Raw genomic sequence first — 25,651 nt, forward strand, 5'->3', positions numbered from 1 at the left:
TAGGAAAGGAAGTTCTACTGAAACACTACCAAGTCTGAAAGTCACTTCAGTCATGAATCATAATGAGGAAGCTCATTATGAAGTGCACCCATATCGTGTAAAGAGAAAACGTGAAATTTAATTTGGCAGTTTTTATCAGTAATGCTGGAAGTTACAAATAATAATGAAAGGCCATTAAAAAATCATTACTTTCAAGTGGTTTGAAGTATCTATAAAATTCACATTTAAAAATGGCAAAGAGCGCACACAATCCTTCATGCCAGAAAGTTATTTTGTCTGAAGCTGCCCACGGGATCGTAAAATAAGCCAGCAGAAAAATTTGAAGATCACATTGGAAAAACTTGGTAATTGTCTTTGAAAATGCTTCCTAGTGCCAGAGGAAGTCAGTCTACATTCTTAAAGATCAGCTCTGACCTCAAAAAGCTGTTTAATGTACAAGTCATTTGAAATGATTACCATCAATGAGCTTAATATTTTCCTCTAAACTCTCAGTATATTCGTTTCCACACAAGAGCTGGGCACTAAACGTTAAGTGGCAATGAACTAAGAGGGCAGGTTCTGGAATGAGATTGCCTAGGTTCAAATTCCTCATCTGCCACTTCTAGCTGTGTGATCTTGGGCAAATTATGCAACCTCTCTGAGCCTGCATTTCTTCATATGTAAAACTGGGATGATTAAAAAAGAACTCCGCCTCATAGGGGTTATCACAAGGAGTCAAAAGCGCTTAGTATATTTCCATTGCATATGGTAATAATTCAAGAAATATTAGCTGTTAATAAAAAGAGGTTTTGGGGGGCTCAACTTGAAAAATATGTTTTGCTTCTAATTCTAGTTAATTCAGATATAATTTTAAAATACTGTTATTTCTTTTTCAACTTTCTATCATTTATCCAACAAATATTTATCGGGCACTCTCATTTGCCAGGCCCTCTTGAAGGTGCTGGGGATACAGCAGTGACCAGACTGGGAAAATTCTGCCCTCACGGAGCCAGCTGATGGTCTGCTGGGGCAGAGAGACAATAAGCAGAGAAACAGAGGAAAAGGTCAATTTGGCGTGTGCTTATGGGGAAACAGCTCAGCCATGGACATCTCCACACAGGCCACACAGACAAGGTCAACTGCAGTCTGACCTAAGCCTCAAAGGAACAGACTGTGACCCTCCTAGGAACATGGTAAGGTAAACAGCTTTGTGATGAGCTGTTCCAAGGCTGTTTGTCACCCACCTCCCAATTCTGCAGAGGCCGCCATGAGGCAGTTTCTTATATGCCTCCCTGGTGCCCGAAAGGCATGGGACTTTCAACCTTGCCTCCCCACCAAGGCTAGAGCCGCAGGCTATAAAATCATTTAGCTGGAGTATGGAGCCAGCTCCTCCACGACAGGGCAACCCACCGCTTGTGTCATCTGTCCTCTCTGGTTTGGTGTCATCCTGCGGGACCGGGGATGCGGGAAGCTGACATCACGCGGATTGTGCTCATGCTAAGTAATAAACAACCTGCACCGACTTGGGCTTTCTGTTTCCTCCCCACTGAAGCTGCGGCAGTGGCAGGTCCAACCTAGCAGTAGTTGTTGCCCGTAGAGACTGCTGGACAGTGCTAAGGACTGTGAGGAAATGAAAACAGAAGGAAGGTAATGGAGAGTGACTCCGAGGCTGTTAGAGAGGGAGATCAGGGAAGGGTTCACCAAGGTGATATGTGAGCCAGCCAGGCTGATCTGAGGGAATTGAGTGATAGGCAGAAGGAACAGCAATTACAGAGGCCTGAGGGCAAGGGGGAGATTGGCAGGTGTGAGGAACTGAAACAACAGCAGTGGGCTTGAAGTAAAGTGAGCAAGGAGGAAAAGGATAAATGAAGCTAGACAAGTGGGCAGGGCTAGTTTACACATGGGCTTGCTGGCCATAGGATAGCTTGAGTTTTCAAGTGTTAAGCAGCCAAGTGATATAATCTGATTTATATTTTTAAAAGATCATCATCTCCCAAAAAATCAAGAGTAAAATAAGATGATCCTAAGTGCAGTGTGGGGGCTGAAGGGGCAGGGGGCGAGAGCAGAGGCAGGGGGAGCAGCTGGGAGGAGCAGTGTGAGCGCTGTAGCTCTCGCTAAGGCGTGGTGGACACAGACGTGGAGCCATCCCGGAGCTTGCTCAGCACGCTGGTGGTACAGGGACGCAGCCAGCGTGCTGGGAGCAGCGCGGCGGGAAGATTATCCGCCCTTGTAAGGACTTGGGCTTTCACTCCAAAACGGGGAGCCACAGGAAGGATTGGAGCCGAAGGGTGACTCAACCCGACTAAAGTTTTCGTTAGGATCACGTTGGCTGCTGTGTTGAGACTGCGTGTGTGTCAGTTAGGTGGAAGGGGGACAAGGGTGGAAGCCGGAGGTCAGGTCGGAGGCTACTTCAATAATCCAGGGAAGAAATGTGGCCCGTTTGTCCATGGCAGACTTCTCCTCCACTTATTTGGCAACTGAACCTCTGTGATGGTCTCTCCTGTGAAATGTGCTGTGAATAAATAATGTATATAAAGCACTTGGCACAGCATCTGATGCTTATTAATTTAAATAGTACTTACTATTGGCATTACCAGTTTCATGCCTGAAGCCTCTGCAGTTACTTTCAGAACTGCTCTTAGAAGTTCTTGTGCCTTTAAAAATGCAAGTAAAATCTTATCACTCCCTGCTTAAAACCCTCAAGTGCCTTCCCACTGCAGAATGCAGAAAATCCATACTTTCCCACGGTCATGGTCTGGCCCTGGCCTTCCTCTCCAGTCTCAGGTCCTACCACTCTCCTTACTCAGCCACACTGGCCTCCCTTCTCTCCCTCCACTGCCTCAGACGGCTCGTCACCATCTCAGCATCTTTTGCATTTGCTATTCCTACTGCGAGGACCTCTCTACTCCTAGCTCTTCCTTCGTGCGGCTGGTTTCTTTTCCATTCAGTCGCAGCTCAACCAATTGACCTTCCCTAACCACCTTATCCAACATATGGCGCCCACTCCTCACCCTCCAGTCCCTAGCACTTTGCTGTTCTAGATCCTTCACAGCCTGCCACTATTTGAAATTACCTTGTTTACTATCCCTTTCTCCCACTAGAATGAAATCTTCATGAAACCAGGAACCTTGCCTGTCATTCCGAGGACCTGACGCACAGAGGGTGGTCAGTGTGCTTCCAGAATCTCACATGCCAGGGAAAGACATTAATGGATTGACTTTCTAAGTTAACCAATTAGAAGAGTAGCTCAGATTATCTATAAAGCTTTTATACATGGAATTAAAGTGGGGACATACCTGTATTTACAGGTATGATACATATAACATTCTAAGCATTCACACTACAGGAACACATAAAGGGTTCAACACACATGAACTTTCCATTCACTAAGGCTTACCTCTTATTTAAGCACCAACATTCCCCTGGATGGTAATATTCCTAAAACAGATTCCATGTTTCCCTATCTCCTAAAATCAATCAAATGAAATTTCATTTCCCTTTCCTTATGAACATCCCTTATTATATGGGCTGTAATTGAAGTGCAGCCCTGAAGGATTCCTGATGTGTGACGTTTATGAACATTTGTTCCTATACTAAATGACCAGATGGCCCCACGATGCTATAGCATGTTTTTCTTCTTCTCCCCAAAGCCCCCCAGTACATAGTTATGTATCTTAGTTGTAGGTCCCTCTGGTTGTGCTATGTGGGACGCCAGCTCAGCATGGCCTGACAAGTGGTGCCACCCTGGGCCACTGAAGCAGAGCGCGCGAACTTAACCACTCGGCCACAGGGCCAGCCCCAACGCTTTTTCTTTTTAATACTTTTCCTCTACACCTGTTATGTGTAATGACTGTTATGCTGAAAATTACTGCTCCTCCTGTCAGTATCTCCCTTCCCCTATCTTATAAATGGACTATATCTAATCTGTTGACAGTTTGTTAAAGAAATAAAATTTTTAGGGGCCAGCCCGGCGGCACAGTGGTTAAGTGCACACGTTCCGCTTTGGTGGCCCGGGGTTCACCGGTTCAGATCCCGGGTGTGGACATGGCACTGCTGGGTAAGCTATGCTGTGGTAGGCGTCCCACATATAAAGTAGAGGAAGACAGGCACGATGTTAACTCAGGGCCAGTCTTCCTTAGCAAAAAGAGGAGGATTGGCAGCAGATGTTAGCTCAGGGCTAATCTTGCCCCCCCCAAAGAAATGAAATTATTAGAAATTTATTAGAAAGTATGCCCCAAAAGCAGATTAAGTAAGGTCTCAGGAGTATTCTTATGAGAAAAGTGCTGAGTTTCAGGAGGCCTTTCCTTCCTGGCTGTTAGCTGGGTTTCTTCTTGGGTTTGCCAACCAGATAAAACATAACCACAACCTGAGTTTGGGCGAATCAGAAGGGGAAACAGTTGAGCTTCCTTATGACACTGTAGCAAGAATCAGACAAGATCTTAGTTTAAATCTCTGCCACTTACTATCCACGCATCTAACTTCTCAAAACATTCATACTTTTTAGCAGCAACTAATGTTTATGGAGCACTTGCTATGTCTCAGGCCACCGTCCTGTTTCACCTGCACTATCACATCTTAATTAATCCTTACAATAAGTCTGTGAAGGAGACATTATCCCCATTAATCAGCTGAGAAAACAGGTTCCAAAGTTAAGTAACTCGATGTCACACAGCTAATAAGCAAAGATCAGGACAGTCAAACTCAGAGCTCTTAGCTATTCATTCATTCAACAATCATCTGAGCTCCTACTATCTTTGAGGCACCAAGTACACATCAGTGAACAAGACAGATAAAAATTCTTGCCCTCTTTATGCAACTTACATTCTAGAAGACGTGGAGGGGAGAGACAAACAGCAGGCTATAAATACAAATGTAAACTATACAGCTTGTTATTAGGTTATACCACTCAAAATTGCCAACAGCCAACTATTTTACCTACAAAAATGGTAATTTCACATGGTTCAACCTACAGAAGGTGGTAGGCACAACTGAAAAGGGGAGGGTAAGGAGGCCTGGCAGCCGCGGCAGGCTGCAGTAGTGAACAGGGCAGCCCTGGAGACCTGGGTGAGGTGCCATGCCGTGGGGAGGGGGAGGAGTCAGGAGTTAGTTATTTCCGATACTACACTCACACGTGGTAATGTGCTAACGACGACTTCAACCTCACAGGGTTGTGAGGCTCAAATGAAATAACAAAAGTGAAAAAGTTTTGTAAACTAGGAAGTTCTAGGACTATAACAAATTACTGTTTACTATTATTTAAATTTCTCTACTTTGCTACTGGGAATTACAGCAAATTTTGAAGGCATAAATATAGCTAGATGGCTGGCAAGGTTGCGAGTTCCTACCTTACCTGGAAGAGAAGCAATTAAGAGCTTTGGTTTAAAATTTTTCTTCCTGCTCCCAGAAAACAAAAAGTTTTGTTGTTGTTCTTTAGTTAATGAAGTATTATCTGCACAGAAAAGGTTAACAGGACATGTCTGAAACCAACTGTTGAGATGCAGGTGAGACTGCGATCTAAACGATTTAACAGAATTCCAAGAGAAAGCCATGTTATTTTAGATAGTAAAATGTAGTAAGTATACTATGCGTCTGAAATTTAATGTCTCTGAAGTAGGTAAGAATTCTGCTAACTCCACCAATCCATTGTACCAGATAATCATTATCTGCTGTGCTTGGTAAAGATTACAACTAAACCAGCTACTAAAGCTTAACAGACAAGGAAAAGTAACCAACACAAAACTACACTAGGTTAATTTGTAGAGAAATGATAGGTATGCATAGTTTCTTTTAAAGAGACAGCCTTTATTTTAAGGATTCTTACATTGAAGAATTCAAAAAGTGGTGAAGGTTTTTGGAATTTATTGATTTGTATTTAAAAGGAACTGTTGACAAAGATTCACCAGAAATTATCTGAACAAGTGGGAAAATACAGTTAATACTACCAAAACACTACTAAAATAATTCCAGGATATGTGGTTTATCCAACATAACAATACCTCTTAGATGCTGTCACTGATATGAAAACTGACCGCTTCTTACTTAACACACAGTGGTATAATAAACAATACTTAATCACTTCTGTTCTTTCCTGAATATATAAAAATTAAAATACCAATTAAAAAACTAATATATCTTCTCTTTAAATGTTTCTTACAGATACAATTTCAATATTTTCATTCAATAGTGGTGTGGTTTAAGAGATTTTTCATTCACAAGTCAAACAACAATTCACCCAAAGTGAACTGATAGTCTATAGGCTCATAGTGCAAATAAAGAGTTCAGGAATGCAGCAACTAACATTTCTAAAATACAAAACAGATAAAATTCTTAGAAGATACATGCAATAAGCTCTACTAAGCAGCTGGCCACAGAACTAGAACATTTGATAATTTCACTGGTGATTTCAATGAGACTCCAGATGTTTCTCAACTCAACCTGAATTCTCATCGTAGGCTTTGTATTTTTCTTTTCCAGTTTCACTAATGACACAAACGTGCTATAAAAAAAAAATCCAGAAATTCATGTTAGAAAAGTGCATTCTGAAATGAAAGGTAAGAAGAGCATTTTGCATATCGTATAGGAATAGTATTATGCCGCAGGGTTTTTTACTAAACAGAGGTTTGTGCAGTCTTCCTAATCCTCCCCACCCATGTTCATAAATGCATACTTGGGACTCCTGCCTCCAGAGGAGGAGGTGGGTATTTGAAGGAGAGTGAATTAAAAGTCTTAAACTAGTTCATTTATTTCTTACTTATGACCACATCTATCATCTGAAACAATAATGGGACAGTTATTGTATACTAAAGCTGTTCAACTGTTTCAGCCAGCAAGAAGTGTCACCCTAGCCTGGCCAAATTCCAGCTCTAAGGACACTGTGTATTTGACAACAGCTTTATCTGACTAATGCGAACCATCGGTCGGTTCCAATTATGAGGTGCTGGAAAGAGAGAACAATTCTTCTCTTTTGTAAATTTTTATATGGGTTCTGAAAAATGAGAGTGAGGAAAAGAAGCATTACTTACATTCAAATCCCTGAAGTATTCATTATAGTCAAGGGCATATCCTACGACAAACTTGTCTGGAATTTCAAATCCAACAACTAAAAAGAATCATAATTTATCATTTAGATACAGAAAACATCACTTCAAATCTAAAATTCTAAAATCTAAAAAATTACAAATAAATACTTGCAAATGGGCCTTCTCTACAAATATTCTCCAAAGTAACTCTAAACCATTTCATGTAAAATTTGTTTAGGTTAAAGATGGTTAAATGATTGACAAAAAGCAATTCACTTACAGTCTGGTCTATATCCAACACTTCGAGGGGTCCTTTTCACCAGCAAGCTGTTAATTACAAAATGTGACATGTGACATATGGAGACACTACAGGGCACTACAAAAGAGAACATTAACGTTCTCAAACATGGTTTCATCTGCATTTAGCATACTATGGTGAGTTTTAACATATCCAAAGAAAGACTATGAAATGGAGAGCTAAATCACAGGGATCACTAGGCGGGGGCAGCCATGAGCTCACGCTACAGATGAGGACCTTGACTGAGCTTCAGCTGGAACACGATGGCCGTTTCTGAGAGCTGCACCCTGACTACCCACGCACCCACCGGAGGGCAGCTAATCAGGAGAATGAGTGAGTGGGGACTGCCAACAAGCAAAGATGAAAAGATAAGGGCTCTCAGTCCAGAATCCCTGGAAATACAATCCCTAAGCCACAAAGGGGTGTGGGAGGGGTAAGCATTACCTTTCAGACTTTTAATATGCGGCTTACGAAGAGGAACTTTAGGCTAAAAAATAACCAGCATGCTAAAGGAGCTAGTATCTCTTTTTGAGAGCAAAAACTGCAGGTAGGATGAGTCAACTCGAACAAAAGCTAATTTTGTAACCCAAGTGCTGCCTCCTGAAATTTTCAGCCATTAAAATAAAAGCTGTAGACAGTGCTTTGAAAGCCTTTATATATATTGAGGGCAGTCCCCCAAAAACATGATGTCATACCTTCCCAGATAAATATATTTAAAGAGCTGAAAGGCACCTAAAGTGATCCTCAACCTCAGCTGCACCTCAGAATCACCTATGAACTCTGAAAAAACCAAACAGAACTCAGACACCCAGGCCACACCTCTGACCAATTACATCAGAATCACTGGGGATGAGAGACAGACACAGGCTGTTGTTTTTTTCAAGCTCACAGGTGATTCCAATACGCAGCCGACGTTGCGAACCACCGGCCTACCCTTAGCCTCCAAGGGGTCATCTCATCAAGCCCTCATGACTCTCTTCCAGTAATTAGAAGATACACTTGGACTCAATTTCCAATTAGAAAGAAAATAAACCAATCACAGCAAAAACCCTCCCTTTCCTCTATCTGAACCCACTCAAGAACACTCCAGAAAAGGTATCATTAAACTCAGTGCAAGCTGTACTAAGAGTTTAAGGGAATTCGGCACCTCATACGCCTATAGATGTGAATGTTTAATAAAGCTCCATCTGTAAGTCATGATTCTAACTCATTTTTGAAGCAACTTTCATAGAACTCCAAAGATATACAAATGGCCAAAAAGCAGATGAAAAGGTGCTCAACATCCTTAGTCGCCAGAAAAATGCGAATTAAAACCACAATGAGATACCACATCTCACACACTAGGATGGCCATAATTTAAAAATATAGACAATAACAAGTGTTGACAAAGACATGGAATACTGGAACCCTCATACATTGCTGGTGGGAATGTAAAACATTAAGCAGATACTTTGTTAAAGGGTCTGGCAGTTCCTCAAAATGTTAAACATAGAGTTACCATATGACCTAGCAATTCTACTCCTAGGTATATATCCAAGAAAACTGAAAACAGGTGATCAAACAAAAACTTGTACACCAATGTTCCTATCAACATTATACATAAGAGCTGAAGAGGAGAAACCCAAATGTCCATCAGCAGATGAATGGGTAATAAAATGTGGTATATTCATACAACGGAATATTACTCAGCTATAACGTGGAATGAAGTACTGATATATGCTACAACGTGGATGAACCTTGAAAATACGCCAAGTCAAAGGAGATACAAAGGACCACATAGCCTATATCCCTTTATATGAAATGTCCAGAGGAGGCAAATCCACAGACTTTCCATAGAAAGGTTAGTTGTTTGCCAGGGCCTGGGGGAAAGGGTGAATGATTGCTAATGGGTACAGGGTTTCTTTTGGGGGTTATAAAAAGGCTCTAAAATTAGACAGTGGTGATTGATGCACAAGTCCGTGAATATACGAAAAACCACTGGCTTGTACAACTTTTAAAGAGTGAATTTTATGGTATGTGAATCACATCTCAATTTAAAAAATGGGTAATCATTTCCAGAACTAGCTACACGTAATGTGCTAAAAACCTTACTACCCTTCCTTCACTCTAAAAGGCACAATTAAGCAGCTGCTCACTACAATGAGATCCATCACAGTGTTGTTTTTTTTTTCTTTTTTTTTAAGATTTTATTTTTCTCCTTTTTCTCCCCAAAGTCCCCCGGTACATAGTTGTATATTTCATTGTGGGTCCTTCTAGTTGTGGCATGTGGGACGCTGCCTGAGCGTGGTCTGATGAGCAGTGCCATGTCCGCGCCCAGGATTCGAACCAACGAAACACTGGGCCGCCTGCAGCGGAGCGCGCGAACTTAACCACTCGGCCACGGGGCCAGCCCCCTAGATCCATCACATTGTAATAGCCAACACTGGAACAGCATTTTGCAGTTTAAAAGACTTTCAAATACGTTCTCCTTTGAATCCCACAGCTTCCCTATAAGTGCAAGATGTTAACAATCACTCTCACTTAAAGATGAGTAAACATGTTCAGAGAGATTACGTATGGGACAGTTTTTCAGGTAAGTGGGAGAGAAATACCAGACTGAAAACCCCAGTCCATGCCTTTCTCACTCTACTTCTCGAGAACCTGCAAACTAGAAACGCAGCAGGAAGAGCCTCAGAAGTCACCTAGGCCAGGCATTCTCAACAGAAGCCACATCACCTCCAAGGGAACTGAAACTGGTTCTTGGCAAAGGGGAGCTGGGGGCAGGAGAGCTTAGACATTCCAAAACTCAGCCATACCTAACAAAATTTTATTCCTTAGTATTTAATTTCTCTCACTGGGATCTCTGAGGTAGCATGAGTAGCACTGACATTGAGTTCACGGAAGATACATGAAACATATGCAAGATCAGTGCTACAAAGCTATGGTGAACAGATGACTGATTAGAGGACTTTCTCTCATGAGCTGCCCGATCCAGGAGCTGTATTGTGAGAGGTGGCCTGTGAGTGCTTGTTGGCTGCCTTGTGGGGGTTAATTTTTTGATCCCCAGTTTATATATTATTTAATTCCACGAAAGTAATTTATCCCATTAACCATGTCAAGTATGCCAAGAAAAAGTGTCAACAAATTCTCAATGAATATCTGGTAGTTAATTTTTTTCTCTTAAAGATTGGCACCTGAGCTAACAACTGTTGCCAATCTTCTTCCCCGCCCTGCTTTTTCTCCCCAAATCCCCCCAGGACATAGTTGTATATTTTTAGTTGTGGGTCCTTCTGGTTGTGGCACGTGGGACATTGACTCAGCATGGCCTGACGAGCGGTGCCATGTCCACGCCCAGGATCCGAACAAGGGAAACCCCGGGTCGCCGAATCGGAGTGCGTGAACTTAACCACTTGGCCACGGGGCCGGCCCCTAGTTAATTTTTAAGAGATTAATTTTTTGATTGTTTTGACTCTTGCTAGAAACAACCGCTTTTGGATGATTTTTTTTAATGTGATTACACTGCTATTAGGTATTTATAGAAATTTCTAATTTGCATATATAATTTGATACATTACAATTTATATGAGTAAATAATATTAAACATTAGTAAGCAGATAAAGTTTAAAGTTAACTGCTGAAAGCTTTTTCAAATTTTTTATTTCAAAATAATTACAGATTCATAGGAAGCTGCAAAAAAAAAAAAAACCCTCGCAGAGCAGTCCCACGTGCCCTTTCTCCAGTTTCCTCCAATGCTAACGTCTCATGTAACTGTAGTAGATTACCACAACCAGGATGGGGACATTGCTGGACCAACCTTATCCAGATTTCACCAGTTTCATATGCACGTATTTGCGTGTTTGTAGTTCTATGCAATTTTATCACACGTGTGGATTCATGTAACCACCACCACAATCAAAATACAGAACTTTCCATCACCTTAGGCTCTCTCTTGCTACCTCTTTACTTATAGTCACATCCACCAGTCACTCCTAACTCCTGGCAACCACTAATCTGTTCTCCATTTCTACCCCATTTTGTCACTTTAAAGTTATATAAGTGGCATCACACAGTAGGTAACCTTTTGAGACTGGCTTTTGTAAGCACAATTCCCCTGAGGCTCATGCAGGCTGGCATGCGAATGAAGAGTTGGTTCCTTTTTATTGCTGAGTAGGACTCCACGGTAGGGTGTGCCACAATTTGTTTAACCATTCATCTACCTAAGGACATTTTGGTTGTTTCCAGTTTGGGGCTATTACAAATGAAGCTGCAATGAACATTCACGTACGGGTTTTTATATAGACATAAGTTTTCCCTTCTCTGGGATAAAGCCCAGTAGTGCAACTGCAGGAGTTGTATGCCAGTTACAAGTTTAGTTTCTTAAGAAACTCCCAAAATGTTTTCCAAAGCAGCCATACTATTTGACATTCCTACCAGTTAATAGTCTTTTATTTTTTTTCCCCTCCCCAAAGCCACAATACATAGTTGTGTGTTCTAGTTCTAACTCTTTCTAGTTCTACGTGAGCTGCCACCACAGAATGGCCACTGACAGACGAGCAGTGTGGTTCCATGCTCGGGACCCGAACCTGAGCCACGGAAGCAGAGAGCGCCGAACTTTAACCACTAGGCCATCAGGGTTGGCTCAATAATCTTTTAATTTTTAACTTAACTTTTAAGTTAATAAAAAGCTTACCTAGTCATTCTTAACCCTACATTGAATAAAAATAAGCTTTATACTTAATCTTTTTATGTATAAAGCACAGATATACACAGACTACATAAACAGATATACAATATATCTGTGATATTAAAATTTAATGGTGAGGGAGACATTAGGAAAAAAAGGTTGAGAAACACAGACATTAGGCCAACTCCACCACTAAGAAATGACCTAATGAGCCAGCCCTGAAGGCCTGGCAGTTAAAGTTCGATGCACTCCGCTTTGGGAGCCCAGGTTTGGTTCCCAGGTGCAGAACCACACCACTTGTCTGTCAGTAGCCATGCTGTGGGAGTGGCTCACATAGAAGAACTAGAAGGACTTACAACTAGAATATACAACTATGTACTGGGGCTTTGGGTAGGGGGGAAAGAAAAGAAATGACCTAAGTATTCTTTGAGCACTTCACACCTCCAGCAACACAAAATACCTCTCTCATGAGGCAGTCTATCTCAAATTCCACAGCATATTCCAGGAAAGAGGCACAAAAGAATATCCAGAGGAATAAAGTCCATGCTATAGTAGGCTGACATTTAAAACCCTAAAGAGCATGTAGAGAAATAAGCAAGAACACTGACTGGTTCACAGGATACTACTTAGTGCCCTAGAATGCATCATTTATATACTCTCGTTATACCTGTCCCAAATCCACCTAAAAACTCACTGACGATACACTGGCACCAGCTACGTGAAAAGCCTCAAAGGACAAACTGCTGACATATGACTCATTAGAAGGCTTACTCCAATTCAAAGACACGTGACAGATACTTTGATCCTTTAAAAGGGCTTTATAAAAAGGTTAATCATTTAGGGAAAAAAAAGATGGGTCACTGTCTGACCCCTACACAAAAACTGCAGATTGATCAAAGATTTATAAATAGAAAATGAAATTGTAAAAACCTAAAAGAAAAAAACCACCCAGGGATGTTACCCTACCAAAAACATAAGGTAGTAAAGCATGAACTCTGAACCAGGTTGCTTGGATTCAAATCTCACCTCTATAGCGTCCCAGCTCTGTGCCTTTGGACAATTCCCTATGCCTTGGTTTAATCTGTAAAGTAGGAAGAATAGTGCTACCTCAGAGCTGTTGGGGGATTAAACTATAATTCAGGATAAACATAGGTAGAACTAAAAGAAGCAAAAGCCAAACAGCACAGGTAGGACCAGGAGGTGAGGCTGGCTTAGAAGAAAGGAAGCAGGTATTGTAAACTTTCAATGTGGATACAGAACAAGATGCAGCATACATCACCACTAACCACTACCTCGCTCAATTCCAGGAGCTCTGGATCTTCAAGGCCCACCCCTTCCTACCACCTCCTAACCCCTCTTTGGGATCCTGGGTCTCAATTCTGCAAGGAGGTCCCAAATTCTCTGCCATGTTACCCAGGACAAGTTGATATCATTAACAGAATGCTCAAAAACCAAACGTTAATATTAAGCAGAAAGTTGACTGCAATAAAGGGCTTTATAAACACATGACAAAATTATTTACAAGGAATACTTAATGAGTCATATTTGAGATTACTTTTCGAAGATAAAACGACAGTTTAGAACATTTACCCTTACAAAGAAGCAATGACTTAATCATCTTTCAAATGAAGAAAACATCCTATGTCAAAATGTTATATACACACCTTGCGACCTTGACCATCTTTGGATTATACTCCTTGACCAAGGAAAGCAAGGTTTGCATTGTTTTGCCAGTGTCAATTATATCCTTTAAAAAAAGAAAAGAGATTTAAATGGTAAATAAAATCAACACAGCTTTAAATTCAGAGTCATTATATAAACACAAAATAGCAAAATCCCATGTGTAACTGGAATAATGCCATTTCTTTCAGTGTGGTAATTCTCACAATTCATGCACTGAGATTTCCTGGAATCTGTAAATCATCTGGCTCTCAGTAAGCAGTAGGAAAGCTAGTCCTTGGGACTGGATTTGGTAGGCGCCAAGAGGTCAATGACAGCTAATTTAAATATATATGCAAATATGTACATGCACTTTATTAAACAGTTATGATGCTGCCCTTCATCATAAAAGGTATTTCATTTTTTTCATAAATTCAAGATTGGGATGCTCTCCCCCCAACTCTTGGATGCAAATAGTTAATGGATCACACTTTGAGAAACATTGCTTTATAACACCTTAAAAGTATCCAAATTAATAAGGTTTTACTATATAAAATGACTTTATATGAAAGTGAATCTTAGCTATTTAGTCAAAAGTAGGACATTATTCAAAATAAACCCATCTCTAATTGGGAAAATATTTCTTAAACCATAACCCTAATGCCCTTCGATGAAATCACTCTACAGATGGTACAAAGCAGTGCTTCACAAAGTGGGGTGTGTGAATCATCAGAAACACCAGGGTTGGAATCCTGTGAAAAATGCAGATGTCTGGGTTGTGGCAGACATAATCCTGATGGCCCCTAAGACTCCCATCCCCTGGCGCACACACCCTTTGAGTGTGAGCAAGACCTGTAAAAATGAGGGGATAGTCACTCCTGTGGTTAGGCTATATTATACAAGATAGCTGTAGCAGACTGAAGATAGATTCTCCTGCTGGTTTTGAAGAAGTCAGCTGTCATGTGAGAGGGCCATGTGCTACGACATACAGATGGCCTTCAGGAGCTGAGAGCCACCCCTGACCGGCAAAAGGGCCCTCAGTTCTGCAACCAGAGGAACTAAATTCTGCCAACAACCTGAATGAATTTGGAAGAAGACCATGAGCCACAAGTCAGATAGGAGTCCCAGCCCTGATTCAGCCTGATGAGATCCTGAGCAGAGGACCCAACTAAACTGTCCTCAGGCTCCTGACCCATGGAAACTGAGATAATAAACATGTATTGTTTTAAGCTGCTACATTTGTGGTTAATTTGTTAGGGAGCATTACCCCAGACAAAATGAATCAATCTAAAATAGAATTAATTAATCTACATTAAAAAAAGCAACTAGTTCCCAGGGATACTAACGTATACTAACCCTTTGAAAAGAATGTTATTTATTTTTTAATCTATAAGCTAAAGTTTTCTAAAAACCTTAATAACAACAAAAAATGAATTGGGGGTTCCTGTTGCTCTTAAGCCTCAAACCATTTTACATAAAAGAATGAGAACTCATTCTATTGGTGGGAATATAAAGCATACAACCACTTTGATGAGTAATTTGGCAACAATAGTAAAATTGAAAATGTACAAATTCTACAACGAAGTCATTCCACTTCTAAGTGCCTGTATCTAGAGGGAACTCACACATGCGTACACAGGGCATTGTGAAAGGATGCTCTTAGCAGCCCTGCTGTAGTAGCAAAAACTGGAAGCGAACTCCCTGCTTGTAGGGCAGTAAATTGGTTGATTCATACACTACAATGCTATGCAGCATTTTAAGGCCAACTAACTCTGTACGTCTCAACATGAACAATTTCAAAAACAATTTTGAGTGAAAATAACAAGTTGTGAGAGAATATGTATAGTGTGGCACTATATAAATTTTTAAATCACAAAATATGTTTTGTATATTATACATATATATATATATGCGCAACAGAAGTATTAAAAACAGTATGGGAATGATATACATCAACTTTAAATGAAAGAAAAAAATTCAAGCCAAAAAGAGAGGGCTAAGAAGTATACCCCAAATTTCCCATTATCCGGTAAAAATAAATTACTAAATATTTCTTACAAAAAAATATCTCACTCCTTTGTAACACAAGCCCACCATTAAAACTGATGAAGAATTTCTTTTCCTGGCTTACCTTTAGGACTGTGCATACTACGTTAGAAAATCATAAAGACTACATTAAAAATATGTAGAACTTACTTCAACAATCAAGACATTCTAGAAGAAAGAGAGAAATGAAAATCAGTACAATGAATCACACAGTGTTTCCAATTATAACTCGAATCACATCATAAGAAACTCTAAGGAATTATCCACATTCTTGTTTAAGCTACTTTACTATATCAAACCCTGATTTAAACAAGTGGGCCATCTGTTGGGATTTGGAACGCCTTTAATATGAAATTTCACTGCAATGGAATTTTTAAAAATAAAATTTGACCCATATGTTCATTTTTAAAAAGTTTTCATTACTTAAACAGAGGTCTAATCTTGTGGAAGTCATGAAATTTCTCTGGGCTTCAGTTTTCAATGTGTAAAACGAAGGACTTCATCTAGTATGTGTCTTGCAATTCTAATTTCAAGGACTGTAATTTGTACAATAATTCCAAAATCATGCACTTAACTTAGCATTCGAATTTGAATTTAAATCTAATTCAAAACCTATTTTCCTCATTAGGCTGAAGTTGATCTGCATTTTTCTGGATGTGGTCATATTCTTGGACTAAAGAAAGATGCCAATGCTTCCTCCCACCATCAACCCTCACCTCAATTTCTACCTCTCAGAATTTGATAGTTAGAAGAATCCTTAGAGAAAACACCTTCTAACAATTACCTCTGAGGTAGAGAAGAGTCCTGTCTGTTCTTATGCTAGTTATACGAATGAGGTTGCATTTCACATACTGGTTATTAATTGTTATCACAAAAAGATTCATACTTCTTTCTAGTTCTCATTTCTCTGTCACATACCTATAGCATCACAATTTTAATGTTCTATATATTCTTCTAAGTCAGTGGTTACCAAAGTAAGGCAAACAAGATCCACTGGGTTGCAAGAAATAAATATTAGAACTTTTTTTAAACCTCATCTTGTTTAATCTATAATTTTGCGTGTATTTTATAATATACATAATATTACTACCACAGGTCATATGTAGTTTACTCCTTTCCTCACATCACAACTAATTTGTCTCTTTTCAAAACACTGCAATCTAAATCTTTAGTAAGTAAAATGAAATATAATCAATTAATGGATCAGTAATCATTTCACCACCTACTATGTGGTTCTTTCCCAACATTTTCTCTACCTTAGCTAGCACATCTGAAGGACATCATTTTCCCGTCAGTAACTGTGGCTCAATGCTGCAGTGCTTTGCATCGTGGGATGGAGTTATAGTCTGAAAATAGCACTGAATTATGAGACAGAGAAACTGGATTCTAGTCTTGGCTTTAATACTAAGTAGCTGAACAACCTTAAGTCATAACCACAGACTTTTAGTGGTATGAGACAGTTTATACAAATCAAAGTTCAGAGAGATTAAATACTTATCCAATACAAAATTGTACTATCTAGAGCATGATCTCAATACTGTTTAAAAAATAAAAGAATGAGAATTGCTATCATTATTGAAAGCATATTTTATGTCAAATAGCTACATCTTTACTTAATAAATAAAAAAATGAGGCTCAGAGGCATTAAATGAATTGCTTAAAGTCATAAAAATAGCCAAGTGGTAGAACAGAGATTTGAAGAGGTGTTTTCAGGGTCCAAAGCCCATATTTTCAACCAATAACTGGAAAAAAGAGGAAAAACATTTATATACATACGTATGTGTATACATACAGTGCCCCAAAAAGATAAACTGAAATAGAATGTCTAAGTAGCCCATAATCTCACCACCAAGAAATAACTTTACCTAACTTATGTGTCTTGATTTTTTTCCCATACTCAATGTACTTTACTGTGACTATCATGAAAAGAGTTATTTTAGAAACAGAGACCTGTTAAGATCACAGAGCTACATAGTGGGGCAGAGCCATTAGGTGGGAAAGGCAAGGTCAAATGGAATCAAGGAAGGCTTTGAAGGCTAGGCCCCTCCCAGCAGGAAAAACTGATTATAGGAGTAAGGACTTTGAATGACTTCTAAATATGGGCAAAATGTGCTGAAAGGGAAGGAGAACAGGTCTGGCAGTGATGTATAGGATGGACAGGAAGGAGAAAGAGTCAACAGATTATAAATTCTCCTTCAAAGTTTCAAAAGATGTTGCAGAGGACAAGATTAGTCTGGCATGACCTGATATGAGACCACAGAATTTGATGCAAGTGTTCTATGTAAAAGTTTCCTTATAGATACTCAGTCAAGTAAGCTGTAAACATTAAAATCTAAAAGTCACAAGAAGAAAAGAGGGGCTGGCTCCATGGCCAAGTGGTTAAGTTCACGCGCTCCGCTGCAGGCGGCCCAGTGTTTCGTTGGTTCGAATCCTGGGCGCGGACATGGCACTACTCATCAAGCCACGCTGAGGGGCGTCCCACATGCCACAACTAGAAGGACCCACAACAAAGAATATACAACTATGTACTGGGGGGCTTTGGGAGAAAAAGGAAAAAAAAAAAAAAATTTAAAAAAACAAAAAAAAAAAAAGAAGAAGAAGAAAAGAGCTTTGGAGCCAGACAAACCTGCATTCAAATTCAAGCTCTTATCAGCAGAGTGACTTTGGACAAGTCCTTCAACCTTGTTGTGTCTTAGCTTCCCGATCTGTAAAATGGGAATAATACCACCCCCCTATGGGATAGTTGTGAAAGTTTTATGAGATTATGCCTTTATATTTAGCACAGTATCTATAAGTAAAAAAATAACTAGCAGCTGAAAAAAAAGGTAGCATTCCATCATTTATCATTAGTTATTCAAAAATCATTTCAATGTATTAGAATAATATTCGAATATCTTAATATTCTATTATTTTAGCCAACTGTCTATACTGAAAGGATTTTGGTGTATTTAAAAAACTCTTTTTGAGCTTTCTTAAAATAATAGTATGTTTGAATTTATTGAGTGTTCTAACTACCAGAAACTTATAAGAGCTCTATATGCATTATTTCACTTAATCCTTTTAATTTTATGAGGTGGCTGCCATTATCATCCCACTTTACATATGGGAGACAGAGAGGTTAAATAATCTGCCCAAGGGCACATAGTTAGGAAGTACTGAGCTAGGATTTGAATCAAAGCTGTCTGGCTCTAGAACCCACTTTCAGGCCCTACGTTATACTGTTTCTTTATCTTATAAGAAACTACAAGTGAGTCTATTTTTAAAAAGGAGACTGTCTTGAGGCCAGCCTGGTGGCATAGCGGTTAAGTTTGCACACTCCACTTTGGCAGCCTGGGGTTCACAGGTTCGATCCTGGGTGTATACCTGCACACTGCTCATCAAGCCATGCTGTGGCAGCGTCCCACATATAAAAAATAGAGGGAGACTGGCACAGATGTTAGCTCAGGGACAATATTCCCCACCAAAACAAAAAAAAAAAAGATTGTCTTTTCCCCCATATATATATATTTTTGAGGGATCCCAAATTAGATCCTCACAGAGGCAGACAGCAGTACTTCACAACATGGGCTTTAAGTTTAATGCTAGATTCTGCTGCCTCTTTGCTATACGACCTGGGGAAAGATACCTTACCTAGATTGCTTCCAAGGGTTAAATAACCCTTGTTCAAGTGCATAAATAACTATGTAAACTGCCTCCTAGTGACTGATTGAAAGCACAGGGTTACTAATTGACTCTTAGTATGAAGTGCTCTTTTCTTTCCTTTCAAGATACATACCTTTCCAGTTAAAGTTGAGAGGTCATCTCCACCAATCACTTTTATGTCCCCTGTTGACTGGTCATTCTAGTAAAAAAAAGATATAAATATGTATGTATATCCTTGTGTGTACACACACACATTCAAACTTTCAAATAGGAACTAGAAGATTTAAGAAGTTAGCTATCTAATGTCATAGCATTATGATATTCTAAATGATATAAATTATAAGAATGAGGTTTCTAGAAATGAATGACTAGGTAATTTTCAACTAGAGATTAGTAAAAATTAAAAAGTCCTAATTGGCCATTACTGATTTGATGCTTTTAAGAGTCCTAAAAATAGGGTATACCCATTTTCCAGTAGGCAGTATAACAGCAGCCACTCATCCTCAGTCATGGCAATTTATGAACCATGTAAGAAGTTATTTGCATGACAGGTGTCTGGGTCTGGCCCCGGACCATTCTCATGATTCAAGCAAGTTGTAAGGTCTGGTCTATATCACACTCAACACCAAAGATATTTCCCTCAGAAGTCTAGCCCAGGCCCCAGCCATCTTCAGCACAGTCCAGGAAACGAGGTCTGATCAGTAGCCCTTTAAGGTACACCTCTTAGGCTCCCAGTTTTCTGCTATCACAGAATCCAGGAGAAACCTTATAGGAGTTTCAAAGGGGAATGCTCCACACTCACTGTAGTTGGAGGTGATAATGATCATAATTGGGCTGTGCTGGATTCAAGACAGAAAACTGGAGAGAAAGAACAGGTGAACAAAAGAGCTTAGACTTGCCCTAACTGAGAGCAAACCATACCAAAGCTACAGCAATTACAACAGTGCTGTGCCAGCACAGTAACAGACAAGGAGATCACAGAACAAAATCGAGCCCAGAAACAGACCCAGAAATACATGAGGATTTAGTATATGATAAAAATGGCATTTCAAGTCAGTAAGGAAAAGATGAATTATTCAATAAATGGTGTTTGATCAACTAGTTATCCATTTGGGAAAAAATAAAGTATGATCCCTACCTCACAGCATACACAAAAATAAATTCCAGATGGATTAACATCTAAATGTAAAAAATAAAGCTATAAGCAGACTGGAAGAAAACGTAGAATACTATCACATTCTTAGAAAGGGTAAAAATCTAGGCATGACATGAACTTAAATGAAAGAAAAGATCTGTAACAAATATTCTTATTATACATTGGGCTCTAACAGTAAGAACCCAATAGGAAAATGGACAACAAACACAAAAGAGGCAATTCACAGAAGAAAAGTCCGTAACGTATAAAATATCTACCTGAGAAACAAATACTAAAACAATGTGATTCTACTGTTCACCCATTCACACCGGCAAAACTTAAGCCTGATGATATATGTTGGCAAAAGTTAGGGGAAACGAGCACTCTTGCTGTTGGTGAGAGTATAAATTGGTACAACCTCTTTTGAAAACAACATACCAATATCCACTAAAATTGTAAACATGCATGCTATTTGTCCCAACAATCCCACTTCCAGGAATCGATGCTACAAAAACACACACAAGTATGCTAAGGTACATACAAGGATGTTTACTGTATCAATGTTTATAAGAAATAAAAATTGGAGACAACAAACATTTCTATTAACAGGAACTATTTAAACTAAGTTCATCCACACAATGTAATACCATGCAGCTATTAAAAAGAATCTGGGGCCGGCCCCGTGGCCGAGCGGTTGAGTTGGTGTGCTCCACTTTGGCAGCCCAGGGTTTCGCCGGTTTGAATCCTGGGCATGGGCATGGCACTGCTCATCAGGCCATGCTGAGGTGGCATTCCACATGACACAACTAGAAGGACCCACAACTAAAAATACACAACTATGTACTGGGGGGCTTTGGGGAGAAAAAGGAAAAACAAAATCTTTAAAAAAAAAAAAAAATGGGGCCAGCTCCGTGGCCGAGTGGTTAAGTTCGCGTGCTCCGCTGCAGCGGCCCAGGGTTCGGATCCTGGGTGCGGACATGGCACCGCTCGTCAGGCCACGTTGAGGCAGCATCCCACATCCCACAACTAGAAGGATGTGCAAGTAAGATATACAACTGTGTACAGGCAGGGTTTGGGGAGATAAAGCAGGAAAAAAAAAAAAGATTGGCAACAGTTGTTAGTCCAGGTGCCAATCTTTGAAAAAGAATCTGATAATCTATACACACTGACAGGAATAATGGTAATTAAAAACACCAAGTAGTAAAGCAATGTGTCACCTATGAAACTACTTTTGTTCAGCATTTTTAAAAAGTTTACAATAGGCCAGCCCCAGAGGCCTAGTGGTTACGTTTGGTGTGCCCTGCTTCAGTGGCCTGGATTCAGTTCCTGGGCACAGACTGACACCACTCGTCAGTGGCCGTGCTGCGGCGACTCACATACAAAAAGATTAAGATTGGCAACAGATATTAGCTCAGGGCAAATCTTCCTCAGCAAAAAAAAAACAAAAAACAAAAAACAAAAAAAAACACCACACAACATTTTACTTTTATATACTTGTATTTTTGTCATATGCTTCTAAACACATTTCCATTTTTTATGGAGTATTATTTTTGAAAAACACAAATGGGCCAATACTATTCAGTGTTACAAACTAAATACAAATATGAACTCTGCTATCAAAAAATCTCTTGCATAGTCTCATCTTAAGGCAATTACAGACACCCTTCTAACTAACTTAAAAAAAGTTTCAAATACAGAGAATTGATTAATAGCCAAAAAACTGTAGAAAACCTGAAGCTTTCAATGAGAGTGAATCATAGTAAATGATTCACGCTGTAAATAAAGTTAAACAGTGCCATCTTCTGTAGATATTTGGTATTACAGTCCAACTCCAACTGACCCTTTTTCACAAAGGGAGTAAAGATCTAACTGCAAAATATGGAGTCATGGAAAAACCCCAGTGATCCAAAGGCTATGGTGATAGGGTAAGAGACAAGAGAACTCCAAGCACGCAAGACACTGCTGCTCCACTAGCATCCCAATCCCCATATTCCTGTTCACTCCAAGGTTTTTAGCTTAAATCTCTTCTGAGGCTTTTTTCATGGAAAAAGCCACCTTTTAAATAGAGGCTAAAAAAGAAGAGTCACTGAAGAAAACGTTACAGTCCACTGTGCTAGAATACAGGTATAAGTGCCCAAAGTGCATACAAACGGCATCCATGGATCATTTAGCCCACCAGGGGAATTTCCCTCCCACTCTCCCTCTCTCGAACAAGCTTCCCACTGTATCCCCACTTCATTACATTACTGACTGACTCTTATATACCTCATCTTCAAAGAGATGATGGGACTGGCACAGGAGAGGGGGGAGCCCCCGAGAGTTGCTCTTCCCTCTTCTCTACCATCCCATCTCCTCATTCCTCCCAGCCAGAGAGCCTAATGTGCCCTTAACTCAAGGTGTCACTGTCAACTACATAAAATTCCCAGAGAAGCTCTTTGAGTCTACAAATACATACCCTTAGCATCTGTGTTTCCATGATGTCTACCCTTCTTGAGTCTAGGTGAAAAAATGAGAAGGGAAATATGAAGAAACTTTATTACTATTTGTCTATCCCTAGGAATTTTGAAAGCCTCTAGGTAGAAACAAGAACTGAAGCTTGGTATAGGAAAAGAGAAGAAAAAGATGTGTGAAAATATGTAATGAATGGGCTGCAAAAGAACTGCTTGGAACAAAGAGGTTGAAGCCACAAGAAGAGGATGCAGAGAGGCCAATCACCAAGCTGGGTTAGCATTTAGTGGCTTAGCACTACATAGCTTGCTTTTATTATTATTTTTTTTTTTTGAGGAAGATTAGCCCTGAGCTAACTACTGCAAATCCTCCTCTTTGTCCTGAGGAAGACCGGCCCTGAGCTAACGTTCATGCCCATCTTCCTCTACTTTATATGTGGGAGGCCTACCACAGCATGGCTTTTGCCAAGCGGTGCCATGTCCGCACCGGGGATCCAAACCCTGGGCCGCCAAGAAGCAGAACGTGGGAACTTAACCGCTATGCCACCGGGCTGGCCCCCACAGCTTGCTTTTTTGCAGTGAACTTCACAACATTCTTTCAGGACCCTAGAAGGGAGTTATTGTGAAACAGTCATTCCCTCTACATCCAGCTAGGCCCAAGACCACCATATTCAATAATGTTTCCTCATCATATCATAATCTCAACCATCCTCTGTCCTTTAACTGTTTTCCTGTACCGTGATCAAATATCAACAAAAGTGAGAATATGAAAACCACATACTTTTAAAGGCAGAGTGCACCTCAGATGAAAAATGGATGATATCCAATTTTCTAAAAATATACACAGGAAAAAAATAAGTCTGGAAGGATATGCATCCAGGTACTAAGTTAATTTATTTACCTGTATTGTACGGGTTCTTTTAAAAGAACATGTTGCTTTTAAAAAAAAAAGCAATTATCAGTTAAAAAAGAAATGATGCTGATAAAGTAGGGCCCTTATAGATGATCCAATCCTGCACTACCAATACAGTAGCCACTAAGCACATGTGGCAATTACTTAAAATTAAATAAAATTAAGGATTCAGCTCCTCTGTTACATAAGACATATTCCAAGTGCTCAACAGCCACATGGGGCTAGTGGCTCTGTATTAGACTGCACAAACATGGAACGTTTCCATCACTGCAGAAAGTACTACTGGTGAGCACTGCTCTAAGCAAATCAAAGATTCCATTTAGCACAACATAGTAAGAGGAAAGATTGAAGAGTTAGGTGCTACCATCTAATATCTGGTATTTTCAAGTACACTGTTTCCAAACCTTCAGAAATTAATGCATCCTATATTCATGCTTCTCATTCCATGTCTGGTTTAGGACTAGGATCTGATAAAATAAACATGTTCAACAGAATTATTTTTCATGGCCTAAGATAGTACTTTGCATACAACAGATAAGTATGTGTTTGCTGAGTGAATTAATCAATTTCCTTAATTTTTTTTTAACAAAATTTGTAGTTTCATGGGACCAAACTTAAACATGACCTTTATGTTTTAAGAAGCAGGGTGCTTATATAAAAGCTCAGTTGCATGACAAGGACTACATCAAAGTGAAAATCCACAGGAAAGAGCTAAGAAGTATACTTTTGACCCTAGCTCTGTTACAGTTTCCTTATGCCACACGGTTAGTACACATCCCCATGCCTGCCAATTTAAACTGAACAAATTCTTTCTCCCACCCATATCTACAGTCTCAATTCAATAAGCAGGAGAAAGGCATAAATCACTCACTTCCTTTATGTATATAAAAATAGATAAATAGAAGATAAGCTTTAGACTATCTAGTGTCAACATCAAAGTGGTACACTTACATTTAACTTCAACTGTTCTAGAGAAAAAAGTATACTTCAAAGCAATTGACTAAATACATACAGAAAAAGGTTACTGAAAGCTAAAGACCTCTTCTTATAGAAAAGAGACACTTGAAGAAACTACTCCAATATTTTCTGCATTTTTCTTTAACAAGTTCACTCAGCCATCTCTTTACAAATTACTATAAAATAATTTGCATGTTTGATATATTAAACAGATAGCCTAATCAAGCGACTTCCAAGATCAAGACTGAAAGTTATAGCTTTATGAACCCTAACCACAATTGAGGAAAAATCCCATAATTGGCAAAATTAATTGGTTGCATGCAAAACTTCTGACTAATAGAGAATGAAGAAATAAGAGGAAGCCCATTATTAGAGGACACAATTCAGTTAAGTTTTCCCAAATAAGACTCTTAAGTTCTGCACAAAGTTAAAGGCTTGGGTTCAAATCAAAGACCTGTATGATCTACAAGTCACTTCATCCCTCTACACCTCACTGTTCTCAAATGTACATGGAGATAATTCATAATCTCAAAAATGTTTTCTGTAAGATTCCAAATCCTAAGAACAATTTCATTTTAATGTAAGCAATTTAGTTTGAACATACCACAAATCAGGCTAATTTTCCCTTTGCTTAAGGTCCACACAAAAATACTCCCACAAAAAATTTACTTGTCTGACAACTTTTCCTCCTGAGGCTTCGTCATTTTTTTTATTAACCTATTTCAGTAAAAAAAAAAATTAAACTCACAATAGAGAAAATACATTTGCATATTTATTAACTGTTTCATTTTTCTGAATATGACAGAGCCTTAGGGATAGAAAAGGCCATTGACTATATAGTACTACATTTCATTGTTCTAAGATGCACGTGCATATTTTAATATCTCTGACAT

General features: G+C 39.4%; 1 protein-coding gene across 1 annotated transcript in view; it reads right to left on the reverse strand.

The window, feature by feature from the left end:
* Positions 1–5,760: 5,760 nt before the first annotated feature.
* Positions 5,761–25,651, reverse strand: part of HPRT1 (hypoxanthine phosphoribosyltransferase 1) — a 33,664-nt gene continuing 13,773 nt past the window's right edge. The window contains exons 4-9 of the mRNA XM_046673681.1: positions 19,440–19,505; positions 15,815–15,832; positions 13,624–13,706; positions 7,279–7,325; positions 7,002–7,078; positions 5,761–6,475 (exon numbers count right to left, since the gene is read on the reverse strand). Coding sequence (XP_046529637.1) covers positions 6,410–6,475; positions 7,002–7,078; positions 7,279–7,325; positions 13,624–13,706; positions 15,815–15,832; positions 19,440–19,505 — 357 coding nt within the window. The 3' untranslated portion in view covers positions 5,761–6,409. The remainder of the gene's footprint in view (positions 6,476–7,001; positions 7,079–7,278; positions 7,326–13,623; positions 13,707–15,814; positions 15,833–19,439; positions 19,506–25,651) is intronic.

This window comes from Equus quagga, chromosome 10, assembly GCF_021613505.1.
Source record: "Equus quagga isolate Etosha38 chromosome 10, UCLA_HA_Equagga_1.0, whole genome shotgun sequence".
In the NCBI taxonomy this organism is placed as follows: domain Eukaryota; kingdom Metazoa; phylum Chordata; class Mammalia; order Perissodactyla; family Equidae; genus Equus; species Equus quagga.